Source organism: Peromyscus californicus, unplaced genomic scaffold, assembly GCF_007827085.1.
Source record: "Peromyscus californicus insignis strain IS unplaced genomic scaffold, ASM782708v3 Scaffold_21__1_contigs__length_65335640, whole genome shotgun sequence".
In the NCBI taxonomy this organism is placed as follows: domain Eukaryota; kingdom Metazoa; phylum Chordata; class Mammalia; order Rodentia; family Cricetidae; genus Peromyscus; species Peromyscus californicus.
The window spans coordinates 24,200,921-24,225,951 of NW_026294514.1; the positions used below are offsets into that span (position 1 = coordinate 24,200,921).

At 39.9% G+C, this 25,031-nt stretch overlaps 1 protein-coding gene across 2 annotated transcripts in view; it reads right to left on the minus strand.

Annotated features, from left to right (window-relative positions):
* Positions 1 to 2,559: 2,559 nt before the first annotated feature.
* Positions 2,560 to 25,031, minus strand: part of Bard1 (BRCA1 associated RING domain 1) — a 68,040-nt gene continuing 45,568 nt past the window's right edge. For both annotated transcript variants that reach the window (XM_052749787.1, XM_052749785.1), the window contains 4 exons: positions 22,507 to 22,639; positions 21,806 to 21,898; positions 4,364 to 4,461; positions 2,560 to 3,038 (listed from right to left, as the gene is read on the minus strand). In XM_052749787.1, the coding sequence (XP_052605747.1) occupies positions 2,706 to 3,038; positions 4,364 to 4,461; positions 21,806 to 21,898; positions 22,507 to 22,639 (657 nt within the window). In that variant the 3' untranslated portion in view covers positions 2,560 to 2,705. The remainder of the gene's footprint in view (positions 3,039 to 4,363; positions 4,462 to 21,805; positions 21,899 to 22,506; positions 22,640 to 25,031) is intronic.

Genomic DNA, 25,031 nt, shown 5'->3' on the forward strand with positions numbered 1-25,031 from the left:
TCTTTTAAGCCTGGCCAAGTCAGAATAAGCCAGTGACTTCAATTCTCCCACATCACCACTCAAACAGAAATTTCCCAGCACCAAAAGCCACCTGTGATGGTTAACACTGTCAGTTTGACAGGATCAGAATCATCTAATAGAAAAGCCTCTGGGCATGTCTGTGAGGGACTGTCTAAATTAGGTTAAGTACAGTGGAAAGGCCTTTCTTGAATATGGGTGGCATGACATCATTTCATGGGTTAAGGGCTTCAACTGGATGAGGGGGTGAGGAAGGGGGAGTCGGGGGGGGGGGGGGGGGGAGCGTGCGCTGAGCTCCAGAATTCATGTTTCTGCTTCCTACCAATGGATATAGCAGCTGGTTACAACTCTTGATGCCCAATTTCCCCACCAGGATGGACTATACCCAGAACCGAAAGGCAGAATAATCTTCTCTCATAGTCAGGAAGGAGAAAAGCCGAGAAAAGTAACTAATGCATGCACTTTGTGCTTTATGAAACCATACAAAACCACAGCTGGAAGACTTCTTCAGGAGTCATGTTGAGTCTCATTCTTCAATATGGAAATAAGTCATTTTTACAGAAGACACAGATACAAGCACAAATAATTTTAATGATTTATGCTAAATCAGAGTAAAGTTTAACTCCATTAGGGAAAAATAAAAATTATAAGCATTTGTACACAAGGAAGTACAACGTTAAGTACCAAAGCTAAAATAAACCAACTCTGGATGCCGTTGCTAGAGTGACGAATAGACAACACTACCTGGAGAGTAACGGTCCAACAGACAGTTATGCAGCTATTCAGAAGTGGATCTATTGCAATCAGAGACTGAATGTATCATAAATGGAGACGAGCAAACAGAGCACTTGGAAGCCTTTGATGCCAATTTTGGGAAGCAAGAGGCAGCGTGGAAAGAAAAGGCAGTAAAGGAGCTAGAAGGATGGTATGCGAGACAGGATGAGCAGCTCCCAAAGCAAACAGCAGGGCAGCACAACAAGTCATCCCTAGGCACTGATGGGAATGGGTGGCTCCGCTGTGTGACTTTAAGTCCAGCAAACAGGCCAAAGGTGTCTCCTACATAAACCCAGTCCTTACCTCTCCGAAGCAGCCCCGCTGGTGCACTGAAGAGCCACCCTATGGAAATACTGTGTCTGTAATATCTTAGTCCTACTCAGTGAAGCTGAATATAGATCCTGTCTATTCTCAAGGAGGACATGCAGGATAGAGAGGATACGCTGCCAGTGTGCACATGCTCACACAGTGCCCTCCCCGCTTCTCTGCCCTGGCTGCTTCCATAGCGAGGGAAGCTCTTCTCACTCATATCTCCATACTTACTTCTATGGCCTGAGTACAGGATATGGTGAAAATGTTAGGAATCAATCCATCTCCAACTTTTGCATACTCACCAACCTAAAAACTTTATAAAGAAATTAAAACTGAGTGAATTCAAGGCCAACTTGTATACTTAGTAAGACTGTCTCAAAAAAAAATACAGGGTTGGGAGTGTAGCTCAGTTTCCTGGCATGTGCAAGGCCCCTACTCCAACCCTCAACCACCAAAAGAAGAGGAGGAGGAGGAGGAGGAGGAGGAGGAGGAGGAGGAGGAGGAGGAGGAGGAGGAAGAGGAAGAGGAGAAGGCGGAGGAAAGATCAAACCTGGTCTGAGGATAGTTTTGTGGTAGGTAACTACCCAGTATGCACAAGATCCTCACTTCCATATCCAGCATCACAAATAAAAGGAAGGAAGGAGAAAAGGAGGGGAAAGAAAGAAAGAAAGAAAGAAAGAAAGAAAGAAAGAAAGAAAGAAAGAAAGAAGGGAGGGAGGGAGGGAGGGAGGGAGGGAGGGAGGGAGGGGGATGGGATTATTCCTTACAGAGACTTACTATAGTAATGTTCAGAAAGATTTACCATAAACGGAACGCTTCTTCTAATCTAATGCATTGACGTTGAGTTTTCTAAACTGGCAAGACCTTCTAAGAAATGGTGACACTAAAATAAGTTACAGAAAAGAGGTGTGCACAAAGGCACAGTAGACAGACAGCAAATGTACACAATAAAAGCATGAACACAAGCATACTGATGATTTTGCCACTAACATCCAATGGTTTAAATCATGATTTCCTAATGTGTACACAGATTTTAAAAATGAATAAACATGAAGGCCAAGAAAATATAAGAATCTAAAACACAATGTAAGAAAAAGATAACTGCAAACAGAACTTTTAAACTCTAGTGGCAAACTTAGATAGGTGCTCTATTATCATTATAACAAAGGCAGGATAAATCATCTGATGATAGCGTCAACTAAAAGATGCTGTATTATGATAGACCACTTACAGATTTAACAAGTAGTTCGGATCATCTCACTAATTATTAATCTTTGATAGATGCTGATGAAACTGAAAGACAACATGATCAATCAAAAATCAGAGGCCACTTCCTTACAGTTCCCAGTTTGGAACCCTGTGCCTCATGCATGGTTCATGAAGACTATACAGCCCCAACCTCAAGAGAATACAAAATCTTGAAAGCAATTTTGGCATCTAAATGAATTCCTAATCTAGCATCAATTGTTTTATTTACCAATTCAAAGGGGGAAAATACAATGGTTCTACCTATCCATAAAAACTCGAATGATCAAACACATCACAATGGCTGGGTTCTCATAAACTATACATGTTCAACTTAAAATGTTCATGTATGATACTCAGCTGTCAAGAGGTAGCAATTCAAAGGCCATTACACAGCTGATAAGCCAGGTGGAAGGAGCCATCCAGACTTTGCCCTGCCGAACCCTTTCTGGGCGACAATTAAACAGATCTTCATAGACAATGTATTGGGTACAGAAGCGCTGGTCAGAATCAGGTTTGGCATGGTACGCAACTGTGTTGATGGTCTGAGTCACGTCACTGTCTGGCTTGGGCTTTCTACTGAGCATCTTGCCTCCTGCTGCAGCAATGAGCTTAAGGAGGTCATCCTTTGGATGATGTTTGAAGTTTCCCGCCAAAAAGAAGTAGCAGCCATCAAACAGCTTTGGCAACTGAAAGGGCAAGAAAACAATTGTTAGAGGTAGATCAAAATATTTTAAAACACTATATATGAATGAAAGACTTAAAACAAGTCAGGAGTCAGTAAGAAGTGTCCTAATGAAGGGCTGGCATAAATTGTACTTCAATCACACTAAATAGATCAGGAAGTATACTTAGAGTTTCTTTTTTTTAAATTTAATGATTTATTTATTCTTATTTTATGTGCATTAATTAGTGTTTTGCTTGCATGTATGTCTGTGTGAGGGTTTCAGATCCCCTGGAGCTGGAGTTACAGACAGTAGTGAACTGCCATGTGGGTGCTGGGAATTGAGTCTAGGTCCTCTGGAAGAACAGCCAATGCTCTTAACTCTCCAGCCATGAATATAAGAGTTTCTTACTTATGATTTTTTTCATCTAATATTCAGCCACAGCCTGATTCCTTTTTACTCTCCTAAAATTTCAGATATGCTTTGTAGTGAAAAACAAAACAAAAACAAAAAACAACAACAACTTATAGCCAGGCTTAGCAGTATACACCTATAATCCTATCACTAAGACTAGCCAAGAAAAGAATAAAGCAAGTTCAAGGTCAGCCTGTACTATATAGTGAGACCCTGGCCAAAATTTAAAAAACAAAAACACAACTTTTCATCAAATTTCCTCCATCAGGATTCTTGTCCACATGGGTAGGATTTAAATCTCTCAAATTCTAAGATATTCGAAGTAAGCATTAGTAATGCCAGGCTGGGTTTCAACTATGAAGGCAGCGTTTTTCCCACACACAGTTCAGTTAGTTCTGTTCCTCTACATTCAGGTCCCTACATGCTACCGAAGGGCTCCTGGGCAGCCATGGTATGGTAGGAGTGTGGCCTCAGGGTTCCAGAGGTGCACTGCCAGTATGCAACAGATTATGAAGTCCTGGCTACAGATCCAATTAGAAAATGTCTTTGTCATTTCTACCATACTTACATATCGACAGAATAATGGAATATTGTCCATTAAAACTGCAATATGTGGCAATAAAAACATATGGTAACTAAATCCGAGCAGCAGCTGTAACTCTTCTTTCAAGCTACTTCCTGTATCTGAGATTTACCTCAGATTCTGAAAGCTTTATGGGAATGTTCAAGATGCCAAAAATCCATTAACAGTATGAAATTATTACCTTCTGGATTTTACTGCACACCGTGATCATCTTTCAGAATCAAGTGCTTGAAATAAGCACAATTAAAATTTTAATCAGTCACCTGTACTGGCTGAAAGGGCAAAGTTTTCCTGATGGTGATAATGATGTAAAGCCATAAGAACAAGCAAGTAGTATGTAAAAGAAAAATACCAGCTGCTCTCTGTTGAGCCTGCTCCTCTGTGGACCTCCAGGAACTTCATACTTTTCTTCCTGTTCACGTCCTTTGCTCTGCAGACAGGCTTTCACCCCTGACAAGAAATGAGGACTAATCAAACACATAGCAGGTGAGCATCTGTGAAATTCATCTAAGTTAGTCTCTTCCTCATGGTTGCCCTAAATATCCTAAATATTCTGAAATCTTAAAATCCCAGTTATAACAAAAGAAAACACAATAAAGTTAGGGCTGGAGAGACAGTGAAGAGTGTGCCATGCGAGTATGAGGAACTGAGTCTGGATCCCCAATTGTGTGGCACCATGTACCTGTAATCTCGGTGCTAGGGTTGTGGAGAGCAAGCAGATCCCCCAGTGGTCAAGGGCCAGTTAGCCTAGCTAAAATGGTAAGCTCCAGGTTCTAAGAGCAACCCTGTCTCAAAAAAAAATGGTGGAGGATGACAGAAGAGACCCAATGTCTGCCTCTGACATCAACACATGTGCGCGCGCGCGCACACACACACACACACACACACACACACACACACACACACACACACACACAAACCCACATAGAAAAAGAAAAGAAAATATGATAAATTTAGCTTTCTGTACTTTAAAAAAAAAGTAAGAAATCCATCCTTCCTTCCTATGTAAGATTTTAAGCTATTAGTAAGTTCAGTCCAGACTGGACTGAACATTTAACAATCTACTCATTTTGCCAGTTGCAAATATGGTCCCGTTAGAGACCCAATGTTATGAAACTACAGTTGTCCACAGCACCTTCCTCAGCTAGCCACACAACAGGGGCCCAGCAACACCTGTTAAAATAAATACTGAGAAGAGCCCATGACATGTCTGGGACCTGACATCACTCCTGTAGAGAAGTTGGCTTGCTATTCTCTGGAGAAAGAATTCTTCCTATGCATTAGGCAAGTGTGCTCACAGTTTCAGCTTAAAAAGCATGAGCTCTTGCTGTGTAGTGAGAAGGAAGAACCTTAGCAGGGACAGTGACAGTCACCATCAACTGCCTGACTGCATGCTAAAAATAGTACGCCCAAGACCAATCACATAGGACAATACAACCTGAGCAGCAGCAGCAGCACTTTAGGATGAAAAGTGTGTGTGTGTGTGTGTGTGTGTGTGTGTGTGTGTGTGTGTGTGTGTGTGTGACTGCTGGGTTGAATTCATACAACTAAATTTGAGATTTAAAGTCAAATGACTTAGTGCTTTGGTATAATTACATAAACTTATAAGGTTTAGTTTTGTTGCCTGTGGAAAGAAATAAAAGCAGAACTAACAATACCACCTGTCTCACAAGTTTCTATGCATAAAATGCAAGACATGGGGTAACCCAGAGTCACAAACACAAATGTCACTCTCTTGTCAGTAGTTTCTAGCCTCAACTCCTCAGATCTGAGCAGACAACATGTAGTAACCAGAGATACCAGAAAAGTAAACAGACCTTAGGCAGGGGAGGCCCTTGGTAGGGAATAGCAGGGTACAGGTAATATGCAGGGAGAATGGATAACAGAAAGGGGGTCCAACTAGGGAGGGTGGAGGGAGGTCAATACAGATGGAGAATGAAGGCTGAGGGACAAAGAATGCCAATGCTGTTTGATCAAGCATCAAAGAATCATATTATTTTATAACTACCTAAAATTATATACAACACATACATATATGTGTATATACACATATACGTGTGAACATATGTATGAGGAAGTTAAGCCACTTGGGCTGACAATATTCCCCCCAAAACCACAAACTAACAAAAACCTCAGTACCAGACACAAGAAGTCTCCTTTTGAAGAGTTGGTCAATGTAACATGAATCCTAATGAGGAGTCCTAGAGCTAAGAGGTGGCTTGTTCCTTTGTCGCTCTGTTTATTAGGGTACATAACATATCACCACAGGTCACGATAGTCCAAATGACTTCCAAAGCAATATAGATTATCAGTGAAGCCCTTGGTTTCCTCTCAGGGTTGGGCCCCGATGCTGAAGAACACTGCATCCGTGGGCCACAAGGCTCAGATGCTCAAGCTGAATCTGACCTGAAAGCATCTTCCCTCCAGGATAGCTTTCATGGTTCCAGAAAACGCTATGCAAACTGCCAGGAGACATAAGCAATTAACAGTCCTACCCAGCTACAACACCTCTGAACCATGACAACTACCAGCATGGCAAGCTTTCTGGGGCTGGTGAGGTCATGGACCTCAGAAAAGAATCTTCGACTGCCACTCTGCTAGGCCAGTATAATTCCTTACTAGGTTTCAAATCTTATCCTTATACCCACAGGTAAGTGCAACTACTCTTCCTCATTCAAAGAAGCCTCTCTTTAAAAGCGCAACTGGACACAATGTAGAGATCAAAAGACTAAAGAGAGGAGTTCCTGGTCTATGGCTCAGGGAATATCATGGAAGAAGAGCCAGAATACCATGAAGTATGCTGTGAAACAGGACAGGAACAACAGTACTATAATGGACATGTTAGCATGAAAGAGGAAAAACGTGAATATAGGCAACTATCATCAGCTTCTCCTAGGATCAACCTCTCCTAGGGATGAGCCTCTTTATGGGGTGAGCAGTGCAGAGTGGTCAGCCTTGAAACCACATACACACAAACAACAAAAAAAGACTCGACAGGTTCTACTGATACCTCTTCGAGCACACACATACACGTGTGTATTTAACAGATATAAAGCAAATGAGACTATCAACTGGAGAGTGGGGGCAGTGGAGGGGTTGGGAAAAGGGTGAGTGGGAGGGGGCTGGAGGAAGGAAAGGGAGAGAAGAACCGATATAATTATATTCTGATTAAAGACGTTACAAATAATAAACTTAAAAATAAAGGGTCTATCGAAAGCCTGAAAAACATGATCTCAAAATGGATCTTATAATAAACTATCTTCATTATAAAAACAAAATCTCCAGACAATTTTCTATTTGTCTTTGAGATTATTTTACTCAATGACCTCAATTTCATCACAGAGAAAACAACAGGAAAGTAGGAATAATTAAAAATAATAATAATACAATCAGAGTTACAGTTCAAATTCCTAGCTATTTTAAAGTAGTTTGGGATATGAAAATGTGATCTCCTCAAGCACTGCTATCTAAAACCTATCCAGAAGGAATCTCTATCTATATAAACATACACTAAAAATTAGACACGTGCTAGAAATACATTAACATCCTAAGAGGGAAAAACTGTCAGTGACTGGACTCCAATGAAGGGCGACACCTCGGCCTTGACTCTATAGAGGGCCATAAAAGGCTCATTTCTGGGCAGGCCTGGCCTGGAACCAAATGTCACTCTGCTGCCAGCACCAGAAGTGTCCCACGTCGTGCTTGAAATAAACAGAACAGAGGATGAGAAAAGAAAGACCATGAAGGTGACATGTAAGACAATCGATCTCTTCTTCCCAAGAGTGGAGGACAGCTCACTTCAGCCTGACCTAGACTTTGAGGGAACTATTCTTAAGCGTTCTTTTCTCTTACTCAAAACTAGAATATAAAAACATCTATGAGTCAATCTGCAAACATGGAGTAAAGGACAAAAACTGAAGCTCACGACATCTTTTACTAAATAAATAGATAAATAAATGAATGAATGAATGTAGTTTGAGCTTTGATTTGCCACAATCACTTATAAATAAGGAAAGCAGAAGCTGCTGACTTGCTCACACAGCCTTCCTCCTTAGGGTTTTCTGCAGCTTTATTATTAAGCACCTACTGTTTACAAACTGAACTTTATGTCTCCATAAAGAAGTTCTATATACTTTCTTGTTGCAAAAACTTACCTTGAACTTTCATTAAAATTGGAAGGCTTTTATTTATTTTTTTTTTTTTAAAGATTTATTTATTTATTAGGTATACAGTATTCTGCCTGCCTGTGTCCCTGCAGGCCAGAAGAGGGCACCAGATCTCATTACAAGTGGTTGTGAGCCACCATGTGGTTGCTGGGAATTGAACTCAGGACCTCTGGAAGAGCAGTCAGTGCTCTTAACCTCTGAGCCATCTCTCCAGCCCCGGAAGGCTTTTATTTTAAGTGAGTTCTTAATTAGAATGAATGTAATTTCACAGCTCTACTGTCCTAATCCATTATAAACTTTCACAGGTACATATGTGTCAAAGTTATGAAGGATGTCAGTAGGATGCCAGGCAGCTCAAGCCAAGGCACACGCGATGCCAAGGGGCAGGCTCTACTCCTGTTCAGCAACTCCCAGAGCTCAGCATGATTGGCATTTCTGTTACAAAGGCAGTTATGGAACTCGGGTCAAGGATACAGTCGGACACAAGCAGATCCTCGCTTTTGAGATTCACCCTTTCCCTCTCTCCCAATCTAATTACAAGCCTTCAGAAGAATAGGTTATATCAGATTGACAGAGAGGCAATTTAAAAGAAAAAAAATTCCATTACATTTCACATTTAGTTCAGATATACTAAAAGCAAAAATAATTGGATTTTTTTAGTAAAAATGTTTGAATGCATACTTATTTCTAAAACACAATTCTAGACCAATTTACCTTTTTTTTTTTAAATTGCTGCAGAAATGTTCTAGAAGTATTAGTGGTTTGGCTGTGGTAGTGAAGTGAAATGTAAAATTTGTAGTGAGGTAGGAAATTGTGCATAGCTAGAGTTTTAATTCTTTCATCTCTGGTATTAAATAAAAATGAAATATTAATTGTTGAGAGGAAAATTAGAATATTAAGGAAATATGGAAACATCAAACTGTTTCAATACTTCCTTGGATACAGATGAGTAGACTATGAACAGAAGGGACTTGCTTATGTGTTGTTTTATTCTTAGTACCTGTAAATCTTTTGGGAAAACACCCTCTTTTCATTCATTTTCATTAGTGCAAAGCCACCACAGCAGCATTACTTGATGAAATCTATGGATGCTGTGTAATCTCATAGTCATCCCAGGAACAGATGCAGTGTTATAATCCAAATGCATAAGTGCTCCGAAAATATGAATTCCCCACTATTTAAATAATAAAATAGTAATGAGCACAGGGCCTAACCAAAGAACATGAAAAGAAATATATTTCTTAACTAGCTGAAACTACACAGCAATAGTTTCTGATGAAATTACAGGGAAAAAGACAAAACACTACCAAGTACAACCTACTGCCTTTTCTCTTTAAAATAGCTTAACTTTGTTTTTAAAATCATTTTAATTATTTTTAAAGATTTATTTATTATGTAAACAGTGTTCTGACTGCATGTTGTGATGCAGTCAGATGGTTGTGAGCCACCATGTGAATGCTGGGAATTGAACTCAGGACCTCTGGGAGAGCAACCAGTGCTCTCAACTTCTGAGCCACCTCTCCAGCCCTCACTTAATTATTTTTGTTTACTTTGTTATATGTGAGAGCGCACACTCAGGTGGAGGTCAGAGGTCAACCTGCAGGAGCTGCTTCCCTCCTACCACGTGGGGCCCAGGAATCAAACTCAGATCATCAGGCTCGACACCTGCTGGGCCACCCTGCTGTCCCATTCCTCTAATTCTAAAGGACCAGTGATGGCGGCACTGTGTCCATGAAAGACCCTGACAACTGTTAGGGATTGCAGTTCCCACCTCTGTTTCACTCTGTGTGCTGGTCCCTGTACTCAGCAAGACTGGTGTGGTTGGTGTTCCTTACCTGCAGTGGGCATTCTGTAGAAAGAAGCTGCAAACACTCAGTGTGGAGATGCTCAGACTACTCTGGAAATGCAGTGCTGGGCTCCTGTGAGATTTTGGTTCCAACATTTTTGTAAACTAATGAATACTTCTTGTTCTATATGTGTTTAAAATCACCATAGTTCTTCCACTGTACCTTTCATTAACATTGGAACAACATTAGAATTTGGACCTGGATAAAGATCCCCTCCAACTGTTTCTCTAGATCGTCTTTTTGCATCTGGAATGGTGAACAGCTTTGTAGCACTACACTTGGGGACTATTTTAAGCACGGACTCACCAACACAAAAACGTGAGAAATACACTCTGCATACTCAAAGAGAGCCCCTTGTTTACAGTGTGCAGCTGAACAGGAAGGCAGAGAACCACAAGCTTGGTCTCAGCTGGGAGCATGTTCATCTGCATCTCAAATCCCAAGATATTCCACATGGCTACAAAGGCTTTTTAAATACTGACTTGGGGATTACAAAATTTTAGCATGTAAAGCAAATTCAAAAATGTAGAATCCACAACAATAGGATTTACTGTGCATTATTTCCGTTTCAGAGAACTAAAGCACAATGTAGTTGGCCATTTAGCTAGTACATGTGGTAGAATGAGAATCTGAACCCAAGACTGCTTAGCTTTTTAAAGCCTGTGCATTTTTCATAAAAATATATTTTTTGGTATGCAAGCTAAACCTTGGACTGTGAAAGGCGTGACTGTGAATATATCAAATGATTTTAAGCTGCTTTGAGTGTTCCAAGAAGTTGCATAATATTAAAAAAGAAAATGTTAGCAACTGAATACCCCATTTCTCCCCAAGTGGAGTGCTGTGAATAGACTCTTCCCTTCCTTTAGGATTGTTAATGTGCATTAAAATCCAACCACAAGGGACTAGATAGATGCTTCAGAGGTTCAGAGCCCTTGCTGTTCTTGCAGAGGATAAAAGTGAGATTCCACACCCCTATCAGGCAGCTCACAACTGCCTGTGCTGCACATCTGGAGGATCCCACGCCTCTTCTGGCCTCTGTGGACACCTGCACACACATGCTCATACAAACATATAAATAAAAATACAATACATCTTAAAAATTGAACACTTCATAAACTTCCCATAATTCCCTATTTGTATGATTATTAATTTGTTGGTTTTGCCTGTGTTTTGGTGTTCAAATACCTTTCCCCCAGTTTTTAAGATTGTATCATTTGAGTTTGCTGAGCTGAAGTCCTAAATCTTATTATTCCAACTTATAAATTATTGTTTGGCACACAATAAAGTATTTTAAATAGTATTATTTTAAATAATTGATGGCTAAAATGCTATCTGATGTAGCTAATATTAATATATTAACTTTGGCTGGGTATCATGGCTCACATCTGGAATTTCAACTCTGGAGAGGCTGAGGCAGGAGGACTGCTGTGAGTTTGAGGCCAGCCTGGATTGGACAGTAAGTTCCAGGAGAGCCTCAGCTAAAGAGTGAGACCTTGTTTCAAAAGAAAGGGGAGTGTATGTGGAACGAAGTTTACTGTATACTGAAAATGAGACTCAAAATTTGTGACTAGGTCAAAATACTATCCTAGCAACAATGCCCAGTATGCTGACCACATACTGTTTGTATACAAAATGTGAACCTAAAAGGTATCAGCATTCTAGCAAAATCATCAACAAACTCATTCTTTGATATCTAAGCTATTATTTTCATTTGTATCACTGAGCATATGTACCCATCCACTCCTAATTCTATCTGCAGAGCAGTCCAATCTTTAGCTGAATACCAGTGCAACAATGCCTACTGTATCAGGAGTAGCCAGCAGACAATTACAGAATAAGGTGGTTGGTGCCTATGGGGGCTGCTTTATCTGTTTGGAAGGTTTATTTGGCTGATTATTTTAACTCTCACAATGGTATCTGTTGATTCTAACAATGTGCCATTGCCAGTTAACAGAAAACATCCTGAATAGATAGAATTTGCTAAGTAAGGCCGGGGAGATGTGAGACAGAAAATATCCATCAAGAGGGTAGCATGGTTTCCTATCGGAAGGGACCAGTGCTTATGCCCTAGCTCACAAAATCCTCAGCTCTATAGCAGTTGATAAGTAACCTTAAGTTATTTTTTATTGGAAAAACCCCCAGATCCTGTTTCCTGAAGACCAATGTTGATGGCTGTGCTCAAGTCCACAGTTACAGCCTCCTCTTCAGGCTTCATGCCAAGGAGTCACAAGGTATAAGAACAGAGTCCAGAAATGTTCCTTTGATAAGGATGTCTTACTACAGTTTCAGCCTCCTCTTCAGGCTTCATGCCAAGGAGTCACAAGGTATAAGAACAGAGTACAGAAATGTTCCTTTGGTAAGGATGTCTTATTAACAGTGTGTGACAGCCTGACATTCACCCCACTCTAGTACAACGCACACAGAACTAAATAACATGCTGAGGCAAGTTACCAGAGTGTGTCACTGTCACCATGGGGTTGAAACACATGGAAATACCAAAGGACCACCCTACATCTAGGGCTGTGTTTCAAGTTCATCCTTCAGCCATTTTCTGTACACCATCCTGAAGCAAACCATGTATTTTTACTGTAAAACTGATGTGAACCATGATCTTTAAGGGACAGGACCACAATGTAATACATGCAGACTTTGTGAATGGGCGTAAGGTTCTCTGATATCCATTTTTGCTATGTAAAAACAGTAAATGATCCTTTTCCTTGCAGGACGTAAGTAAAAGAATCAGTGTGATTGTTGCACATGGGGGAATGTAGCTGAAAGTAAGTCTTCATTTGTGGTCATCATATGCCCAAAATCTTCCGGGGACTCTGTCCATCCTCATCTTGCTTTTCTGATCACTTCATCTGTTATTTTTCTTATAAGTTTGTCGTGATGTGATACAGTTCCGCTGGACTGATGTAGCCATCACCATCCTTGTCAAATACTTGGAACATGTAGCAGGAATCTTAGAAGGTCTTATTAATAAACTCAACCTGAGGCCAGTTATTGGGGTGAAGCTGGAAGATCAGAGAACCAGAACAAGCCACAGCTACCTCACCTCGCCGGATCCTCAGCTGGTCTTGTTTCCTCAGATTGGAGGCCTCTGAATCCTCATCCAGAATGGGTCTCAGCTGAACTGCTGCTCGAAAGCCTTAAGCTTAACCAGCTAAAAGCTTCTAGTTTCTGGTCCTCACGCCTTATATACCTTTCTGCTTTCTACCATCACTCCCTGGGATTAAAGGCTCGCTTTCTGGAATTAAAGGCGTGAGTCACCATGCCTGGCTGCATCCTTGAACAGATGGATTTCTGCCTCTGGAATGCTAGGATTAAAGGCGTGTGCTACCACTGCCTATCCTAAGTATCTAGTGGTGTTTCTGTTCTCTGACCCCAGATAAGTTTATTAGGGTACACAATATTTTGGGGAACACAATACCACCACAGGAACACTTGACAGATTTCTTTGCTATCTGTATGTTTCACTTTTCTAGCCATCATGGTCTAAGACTTTAGGAAGTGGATAGTGAAATCCCAATAGGATCTACTTCACTGAGCAGATCCTGCAATTCAGCTTCTCCTGGGTTTTGACACAGTGACCTCATGACAATCCCAAGTTCTTTTGTTTTGATGGCATCGTTGCCATCTTTATCAGATAAAGAGAAAGGTGCCTTGAACTCAGCAATCTGTTCTTCATTTAGGTGACCAGCCTTAGTGTGAGCAAGAAAGGAACAGAGCAGGAGAGGGTGGTTGCACCAGCAGAGGGACTGTGACCACAGGGGCATCCACTGCTGCTGCTAACCCACAGGTGTGCTGGGCTAGCCTCTGCCGACAAGAGACTCCCAGGAAAGTTCAGTGCTCTAATCACAGGGACTGAGCTAAACAAACATTCTTCTGAAGCTCTCACACCACCCAGTATCAGTTAAAGAAAACCAAGTAGTTCCAGGTCTACAACTGTGTGGTGGTAACAAAGTCCTTTTCTAAAGCTGCTATCACAGCAGAGAAAAGCCGGGGGAGTTCTGCAGCTGAGTGGCATCTATTCCTCAGGCTGCCACTCCAATGTCTAGTCAGATCAAACAGACTACAGAAATCCTCAGAGATTTAAATGGTTTTCCTGGGGACACAACTGAGATCAAAACTCAGATATCTTCCAACTCCTCATCAGCTTTTCCTTCAGTCTTTTTCTTGGCTATGAAAAAAAAAATCACCTCAAGAAACATCAGCTATCTCTATGTAGAGTAGATATGTCCCATTTCTTAAGAGTTAAACAGGAAAACAGTCATTTTTGAGAGACTAGCCAAAATGCACAATACACGGTAAAATGTGCTGAGGACTCGGCCAGGAGAAGGGTTAGAGAACAATAAAACATTTATCTTTGCCTTCATGGGTCAAGGAGTTTCTCTAATCTGATGCCAAAATTGCCACTGTCAAACTGGCACCCCAAGACTGGTTCCAGAATGAAGATATATAGATATTTGCCACAACCAAAACTTCAATCCTTGTGAACCTCCTTTGAGATTAATCAAATAAACGATCCACTAAGCAAGTAAAAGAACACACATGAGATACTCTAAACTTGCAGTAATTAAACAACATAGTAATATCAGCAATGAAATGAAAGAATCAACCAGCCAAATATTATTTATTTAAAATAATAGATATTTGAAACTTTTATTTATTCCACAGAAATTAGGCAAATGGCAACAGGAATTCTTAACCTACTTCCCATTTGGAGGTTTTTTGTAATCTCTAAAATATAACTTAAAAACATTCCTGTTAATTAACTCATATAAAGTATAATATATGCCATAATTCCTAATCTCTATATTTACATCATTAGTTTAAAAACAAGTCATTTACTAACTACTTAATGCTACTTCTTAAAATTTAATATAATTATTTCTTATCCATCTTAAATGTTTAATAATGCCCAACAATTATGCTATCATTTGCTATTGAAAGTTTGGCAGAAAGATACTTATATTTTTCCTTTTGAAGAAAAGAGCAAATTCAAGATCATAGTTTTGCTTGTTTTCTCCACTAATAATTTTCAAACTAGACTGACTTGATAGTTATGTATGTAAACTCAGATTTCTTCATCTGCCGTAACTGTACATACTCTGAATGTGTCGAGTCCCCATTCTCATATAAGGTACGCTTTATTTCATCTTCATTACCTCAAACATTTTCTACTAAGATTTTCCCTGGAGCTACCACTTTGCAGGGATGAGGCAACAAGTCACTTGTACAGACAGACTGAGGCCAGCTTGATTCTTGACCACACCTACTATTTCATGCTAGTTTTCTTTTGGCCTGGAAAATGTGTTATTTTTCTATGTATGCAGCAGCAACACAGTTCCCAAAGTACTACTTAGCTCAAAATCATTCACGGAAAGTCATTAGAGCAGCTCTGGATACCTTGGCAAGGCCAGGGGTCTCTGCATATTCAGACAGCTTATGATTGTCAGGGCTACATCAGTATTTTTAAAAAAGAGATTTCTACTATACAGAAAAGCATTCCTTTAAGCATCCGTTCCTGTCTCTAGCTCATAAAAACATAACTTGTAGATATATCTTCATTTTAGATACACAGATGATCATCAATTTATATTGAGCTGAGTAACTTTTCTGAAGCTTGGGAGAAAAGGATCAACAACGGAAATAGAGTAAAAAGGAGTGCCCTTGAACCCTGTCTTAGTTAGGGTTTCTATTGCTGTGAAAAGACACCATGACCACAGCAGCTCTTATAAAGGAAAACATTTAATTGGGGGTGTGTGGGGAGGGGGGGAGGTTCACTAACAGTTTCAAAGGTTCAGTCCATTATCATGACGGCAGGGAGCATGACAGCATGCAGGCAGACATGGTGCTGGGCTACATCTTGATATGCAGGCCACAGGAAGACAACTGAGACACTGAATGGGATCCTGAGCATAGGAAACCTTAAAGCCCACCCCCACAGTAACACACTTCCTCCAACAAGGCCAAACCCACTCCAACAAAGCCATACCTTCTAATAGTGCCATGTCCTATGAGATTATGAGTGCCAATTACATTCAAACTACCACAAACCCACAGCCACACAAAATTATGAAAGAATACATCAACATGAATAGAACTTAAAGATATAGATTTGTAGAGTGCTCACAGGAAGAGAAGGCCTGTCTTACATGGAAAGCAAAGAAGCGTCTTCACTCTCTTCAAAAGCTAGAGCAGTACAAAGTCATGGATTTTAACAAACTCTTATTGTTCCGGGGCTTCTGGCTCTTCCCAACTGAAAGCATGGAATTAAATATCATTCTCAGTCAACAAATTTCCTTTAAGAAAGTTAGAATACATAAACATCACTCCATGTCAAAACCATGAGTCTGAATAGATATGGCATTAGAACTAAACTAGGAATTTATGTCACTCAGAATGACAATAAATAAACATCCATGGAATTCCTGTCTGATTCAGTTAAAAATTGACACTCAGGCTGTAAAACCAAAGGAATCTTCCTTTGCAAATGTGTTTATATTAGAATTTTTAGTCGAATAAATAGACTATGATTGAGCTACACTTAAAAACATCACACTTTCTACACAAGGACAAAATGGAAGGTAACAAAGCACACTGTCACCACAATCTCTCAAGAGTCAGGTGGCAGGTAAGCAACAGAGAAATGAGCTCACTGGATGAAATGAATGAATGAAAAATGAAGGCTCAAAGCATACAAGAAAACCTCGATGTTCCGCTCATTCTGTCCTAAGCAGGTTTCTCTGTTGCCACGATCCAAAAGGAACATGGGAAGGAAAGGTTTATTTGGCTTACATGTCCTGACCACATCCTCATCACTGAGGAAGTCAGGGCCTGCACTTAGGGACGGGACAGGGTGAGGGTAGGACACAGGGCATGACACTACCAGTATCTGGAGGGAGGAACTGGAGCAGGACAATGGAGGAATGCTGCTTCCTGCCTTACTCAGCTACCTTTCTTATATGGCCCAGGCCCACCCACCCAAGGGGAACACCACTGACAGGGAGCGGGGCCCTTCCACTATAATCATTAATGAAGAAATGCCCCGCTGACTTTCCCAAAGGCTAATCTGATGAAGGCATTTTCTCACCTGAGATTCCCCCTTCCCAGATGACCCTAGCTGTGTCAAATGATAAAAAAACTAACCAGCACATGTCATCATAAACATCCAGTTTGGAATATCACTGAAAATACTATCATGGGACAGTATATTTTATCCTAAGTACTACTTGGTAATCTGTGGTGGGATAATGCTCTCGTACACTGCAAAGATCTGTCACTCCTATTGGTTTAATAAAACGCTGACTGGCCAGTAGCCTGGCAGGAAGGAGAAGACTGGGAAGAGGTAAGGCAGAGACTGAGTCACCAGCCAGACAGAGAAAGGGAGATGAGAATGATGGACTGAGAAAAGGTACCAAGCCACATGGCTAAACATAGACCAGAATTATGGGTAAATTTAAGCTTAAGAGTTAGTTAGTTATAAGCCTGAGCAATAGGCCAAACAGTTTGTAATTAATATAAGCCTGTGTGTGTTTATTTAGGACTGAATAGCTGTGGGACCAGGCAGGACAGAAACTTCCATCTACAGTAATCATTTACTTTTTTCCTATACTTCATGTTAATATTCTAGTTATAAGCATATTTATACATAAATATATACTTGAGACAAAATGCTGATTTTATGTAATGCATACAAAAAAGCAAACCAGTCCCATTACAAAATGTATTAGTATATCATAAAAATGTTTTAAACAAAACTTAGGTATTAGTACTGAACCTGTACTGTGAATAATATCAAAACTGTCCGTTTGTTTAAAGAACAAATTGTCTAATGTCCAAAGATTCTCCTGATAATTAGAAAACTTATGCTTAGTGTTTTTCAGTCAAATATTTAACTTTCTAGATCTGCAAAACAAATTTAAAAGCTCTATTATGGTAGGTAGGAAACATTACAAATACAGGTTTTAATTTCTCTTTTTAAGATCAAAGCCCTGAGCAGTCTAACTAATCTTTGGAAAAGACAAAAATAAAAAACATTTTCTAGTTGGTATTAGAATGTGAAGCTTTGAGTTTATTGTTAGAGGATGTAGATATAATACAGTAGGCAGATATTCTTTGAAAACTGTTAAAAATGAATTAGAATATGGGCACCCTTGACTGTAATCCCAGCATTCATACTCAAGGCACAGGCAGGAAAAAGGAAGGTTTGAGGCCAGCCTGGACTACACAGGAAGTCCGTTTCCAAACAGGAAAATAATCGTCTTCTGCAGCCCCCACCCCCATGTATTTTCTGTGTGTGATAAAGCCACACTGTTTTCGGCCTACCCAGGTCATTCTCCTCTTCGTGCTACTGCAATACAGACGCATTTTCATTCCACTTGTATTGCCTACTTTAAGTAAATTATCAGAAAAACGGGTGCCCCCACAACGTGGTTTTTCGAGATAGGGTTTCTCTGTGGAGCTCTGGCTGTCCTGGAATTCACTCTGTAGACCAGGTCGGGCTAGAACTCAGAGACCTGCCTGCTTCTGCCTTCCAAGTGCTATGATTGAAGGCATTCACCATCACTGCCTAGCAAAACAGTCCTTTTTGATGAAATAATCTTTTTCTTTTAATATTTTGTATTATTAAAGAGTCTTTGATGGGAGACTTCTTTTTTGCTGTTTGTTAACTTGCTTGATAGAGAGTCTATTCATAACAGCTAGCCAGGAACTCTCTCTGTAGCCAAGCATAGCTCTGAATTCCTATCCCTCTTGCCTCAGCTTTCCAAATGCTGGAGTACAGGCCTGTGCCACCTTGTCCTACTCAGTGAGACTTCTGGACACATACTTTCCTAATCAGTCTTACTTTACAGAAATGTTTTGGTATCTATTTAAATTTTATTAGTTGGCAAAGTTTATTGAGCAAAACAGAAGTTACATTAATCTTTAAAACTCTACAGCACTTTTAAAAGGAACTCTAATAGGAAAGAATGACTCTGTTAAGCTGATCATGAGGTTACTTGGTGGCTGTCTCTTTAGAGTCCATCACTCAAATCAACCAACCAATCAGAAAACAACACTAAAGAGTATTCTCCCTGCTCTTCCTTATTCAGTTCTCAGACAAAAATCTAGAGCAGTGGTTCTCAACCTGTGGCCATGAGCCCTATGGGGGTTGAAGGACCTTTCACAAAGGTCACCTAAGACCATCCTACATATCAGATATTTACATCTCATAACAGTAGTAAAATTACAGTTATGAAGTAGCAGTGAAAATACTGTTATGGTTGGGGTCAGCACAGCATGAGGAGCCGTATTAAAGGCATTAGGAAGTTTGAGAATAACTGGTCTGGAGTAAACCCTAGCACAGTGAAGTGGGAAACAGTTGGAGAGACAGGCAGATTTCCAGACAGTACTGAGCCTGTCCCACAATCTCCGAGTGCCTGGCTCACTGAAACTCCAGGACACGGTTCAGGACACGGTCTCAAAAAGAAAGGTGGGAGCCTCGTACGCCTGCCATCAACCTCTCACCTCCACACACAAGAACATGTACACACATGATGAAAAATTCTTCTTTGGTTTATGGAAAACACCATAAAAAGTCAATATTAAAGTTTATAAGTAGTCATTCCAATTAACAATTTTATCTACCAACAAACTAATGCTTAGAATTACTAAGTTTTAGTAAGTCATGCATCTTGATAATTAATTTTGAAATGAGTAATCCCCTTCATTTTTCTCTAATATGTATGATTTTCAGACAGTTCTGAAGTGCTCTGAAATATTTTCCAATAAAATAGAGGTGCCTGGCACTAACAACAGACTGAGGAATCTCTGTTAAGAAAGAAAGACCTTGAGAGTATATAACTTATTTTGATAATCCCAGTGATCTAGTAACTACCCAAATACTTGCCTCAAACTTTGAACTTATTTCTCCTTGGGCTCTATATTAGAAAATATGAACATATGAACTTTAATCAGAGATCCTATTCATCCTTTATCCTAAAAGAACCATCAGCATTAGCAGATACATTCACTACTCTGAGAATCACCAAATATCACACTATTCAGTCAGCTTGAGTCTATCCGCCATTCTATAAAAATGACATGGCCAAGCCATTAAAGTAACAAAACTCACATTTCCTACAGAAGGTAGGTTTTATGGAAATGGATCATAGACTGTACATGTATCCAAATGCCAGTTCAGCAAATTCTTAAGAAACAGACTCAAAGTTCAGAAACAGATTATTCAAAATCCCACACTCTTTATTAGTAAGATCTTGTTATTATGAAAATTGACTAATTCTAACCATTGGCAATTGTTCTGGCCTAGGTGTGGTACAAAAGAAGCCATAACTTGGAGGCATTTTAAGTTTTTAAATACTGAGACTCAGAGACTTACTATAGACAAAAAAAGGTAAAATAAAGTTCAAACTAGACATATTGTCAGTCACTTATCATGCTTCTCAAGCTGGTTTTGACTGGTAGCAACTATTAACAGAGAATGAGGAGAAAAGATGGCATGGTGTTTCATCATGGTGAATCACATCCCAGAGAACTGACTAGTACCATAGGGAGCAAGTGGAAGCCGATTTTAAGAGGACATGAATGCTGACGGCTGACATCAAACTGCTCTTCAAATCAAATCAAGTGCAAACTTAAGATCTTGATAATCACCCTACCACAAGGCTTTCAAAGCACAAAGCCAGTATTTTTAATGAATTTTAATATACAATGTGTTTCTTAAAATCAACATACTCATTCTTCTGCTTTGGTATAATTATTATTACAGGAGACTGCAGTGTCCAGTATCAGCATCCAGCTCTAGAAGATTAATAAATCACAATACAGAGCAACTCCATGTGCACAGATGTGTGTGGCAGGTCTGAGAAATTTTGGCCCTCAATCATTCCTGAGCATAAGCAACATCCAGGTTCTCAACTATATATCATAAGACCTCCCTGTCAGTCCTTTGCAGTCACTTAGCTTTCTAAAGAAGTGCTTAATAAGAGCTGGTGTATCTGCCATCATATTTTAGCAATCATACCAAAAAGCTGCCATCATATTTTAGCCTACCATACTAAAAAGCAGATACTTGAGGAACCAAGGAATAGAAAATAACTAGGAAGAGGGAGGGAGAGGGTCTGCAGGGAGGAAAGGGGGGATGTTTGAAGAAAAGCTACAGCACCAGTAGGGAAGGGAGCTATGAGGGTGATGGCATCTGACCGCCAACAAGTGAGAAACGGAGACACAGTTTCAGTGGAGGTTGAGGCAAGGGCTGCTGTAATCACATCAAGTAGAATAAAACGGTAAATTTTGGATTGGTAATAAAAACTGAGTCAGCCACGAGATGAAAAGAATGTTATACGGGTAATACTGTAGAAGTTTTAAATGGAAAGCAATAAATTAATTTCACTTCATAGATAGACCATGCAATGGATTTAAAACGTGAGTATATTTTTGTCAAATACACCATTTAACATTAATATGGACTGTTTAGACTTCAAAGTTAACAATAAACTACATTAATTCTTTAATAATATACTTAGAATTGCAGAATAAAACTACCTTCAAATCAGAGCATATTTATATTCACATTTATTAAAAATATCTGCATGGCACCAATTATATGAGAATCCTTGTGAAAACAGTGACTGTCTGAAGGCACAGGCGTATACTAACTACTCTAGTAATCCTCCCAAATCCAGTACTTACAGTCAAACTTCAGGAGCCAGTGATGATCTGAAGGCACAGGCGTATACTAACTACTCTAGTAATCCTCCCAAATCCAGTACTTACAGTCAAACTTCAGGAGCCAGCATCCATTGAGAATCCCCAGCATACACTTCAGAGTACTTTGAGCCTCACCATCGGGCACAATGACATGGGTTACTAAGACACAAAATAGCAGTAAGGAGAAACCAAAATAATTCCCTATTGTTCTACAACCAGTTAAGTCCATTTTATTAACTTCCACTTAAGTATTCATCACAGCCAACTTTTATATTGAGTATAATGTTTATTTTATTCAGTACTTTTTAACTTGGCCATCAACAGGAAAAATAGATCATAAAAAGCATATTAACAAATACACGTTTTTCAGCTATTTTCAAATTATTTGTGGTATCACACTACATTATACTTTATTAATAAACTCAGATCTGTTCTTAATAGTGTTCTATCCTACAATGTGTATAAGGCTTAACTTTACAGTTCCTGTTGAAAATGTAGTTGTGTGGTAGTGCACTTGACTACTAGCATGGAAACAGCCTGGGTTTTATCCCCGGTACCACAAAAACAAGCAAAATAAACACTTTACATTTCTTAAGTATATTAAAACTATAAAGTATAGAAACATTTAAGATTACAATATACAAAATATATAACCATAACCCAATGTTCAAAACATATATAATCAAAGGTTGTGCTTCAAAGAGACTAACTTCAAATTATTTTCTACCAAAAAAAAAAGAAAGAAAGAAAGAAACCAAACGCCTCACCTGTACTGTCAAACTCGGCACATTTTTTAGCTTTAAGAAGTGCCTCAAGTTTGCCGAGCATTTTCTGCTGTTGTGAAGAAAGCCCACTGCCTATGAGCACCAACGGCCCATTCCTTCGCTGCCCAGCAGTCACCTGTTAGTGAAAAACGGAGAGGAACCAGGGTAAAATCACGGAAGAGACACAGAAAGAAGGCACACACCAGGGTAAAAACACACAAGGAACACAGAGAGAAGACACACACCCACCAGACGGGATTTATTTTATGAATTGCTTTACTCCAGCTAATAATCTATAGTAATTCTTAGTGAATCAGTACCCACAACTCTAATACTCAATCCATTTGAATAACTATTGTTCTAATTATTTTCCTCCCAAGTCACTGTTAGTTGGAATAGCTCTCTCCACATGGGCAAGCTTCTTCCCCTGATGCTGAACTGGATTCCTGTAGGGTTTCATAATTTCATTCTGTCCCCAATAACCTAAAACAGCCATTAAAAATGACCAATTTCATATCCCTCTTCCAAAGAGTTAAACCACACTTGGTCTACTCAGTTTAAGCTAAGATGATTTTGAAAATTCAGCACTGATTCTGAAGAAAATGAATTTTGACACTGAAACAAGAAGATGAACATGGGCAAGCGAACTGGAGAGTGAAGAAAGCAGATCCACAAATCAGAGGGAGTTCCTCATAAGAAACACAGGCTGAGTTACAGAAACTAATGTTTTCAGCTTAACATCTACCTCAGCACTTACAGGAGACAAAAAGCACCGGTGAACAGTATGGGAGATGAGAAGAGACAATTCAGGAACAATGAATGACAGGTGGAGCACGCAAAAGACGGAACAAACAGAAGGTGCCCGTGAAAGAGAAGGAATGATCCAGAGAGGAACATGCAAATCCAGCACACGGGACTAAGGCCAAGTCACCACATACACCACAAGGCGTCGGGTCTTCGCAGGCAGTGAGTGGAAAGCCGGGCTTTCAAGGGCTCTGCAGAACATGCAGGAACAGCAAAGGCACAGGCACCCATGCAGTTCGACAACTAGGTGAGAGGAGGCTAGGGTCTCAACATTAACCTCCATGTCATAACAGTGCGACATCACCCCGACTCCCTAGACACATGGCAGCTCAGCTATGGGGTAAATCTACAAACAGCTGAACTCAGTTCATTCACACTAAAGTCAATGAGATTCACCATACAGCAAGTAAGTACACAGAAATACCACAGTAAGTTTTTAAATGACTATGCTTGGCAATTAAGTGCAGCAAGTTAAACTTACTCCCTTATGGTTCAGATAACAAAGGTTTGACTAGACACACAGATATTATCACATTCTCATATACATGCCTTACTAGTTTCTGTAAGAAAACATAGCCAAGTCAAATCCAAACAGTGTACTCTACAACACGAAACTAGTTCAGTACATTTTTTAAATTGTTCAGTTACAATGATATTAAAAATCAATTGTCAGAAATTCTTCTCCATTCAATAAGTGCCATCAAAATAGCTCTGCAGAGAACACATTGCTTCTTGATTTACATGACTCCATTTTAGCTAAATTAGCTCTCTGTATAAAGTAGGAGTGAAAATATATCATTTCTAAATATAGCAGATACTACTATTAGTGCCAACCAAGGGAAGTATCAAAGTGGGTCAAGCATTCTCCCATCATAGTCTTTTAAATTTGCATAGAATAGAGAAATCGGTACTGACGTCTTCTAGTTAAGGAATGCTATAATAAAACAAACAGCTGCCAGAGTCACATGTCAACTTGGGACTGTACATCAAAGGGGCTGTGGGTGTAATTCAAGTAAGGGGATCTCGAAGTCATGATGCTTAAAAAAACCCAAACGTAGCCGGGTGGTGGTGGCGGCGGCGCCCGCCTTTAATCCCAGCACTCGGGAGGCAGAGCCAGGCGGATCTCTGTGAGTTTGAGGCCAGCCTGGTCTCCAAAGCGAGTTCCAGGAAAGGCGCAAAGCTACACAGAGAAACCCTGTCTCGAAAAACCAAAAAAAAAAAAAACCCAAACGTAATAACTTTATTTTATAGAGACTTAGAGATTATGTTTCTTGGTATTAAATAAACTCAAAATGTAAATTCAACATGGTCTTTTTCTTAGATAAAATGGTTACTATTAATAAATTCATCAAACTAGTGGGGTTAAAGCATCTAAAAAGAGAGTCAAGAAGATGGCTTTGGGGAAGGAGGGGCTTGCAGCCAGGCCTGACAACCTGAATTTGATCCCCAGGACCCACGCGGTAGAAGAAGAGAGTGATTCTGTGGACTCTGGCCTCTACATGTGCATATGGTATGTGCCCATCTATGAACACACACACTCACACATAAACATAAGCAAATACAATAAAAACTTTTAAAGAATCAGGGAAGACTAGAAAAGATAAGCATTCTGGCTTAAGGGACCATGGGCAGAGAAGTCCCTAAATGAACATGGCAGGAAGTTTTGGTTAACACCAGAGGGTGCTTCTCAGCCTCAAAGCAGGGCCACCAAGTTTTACTCGTAA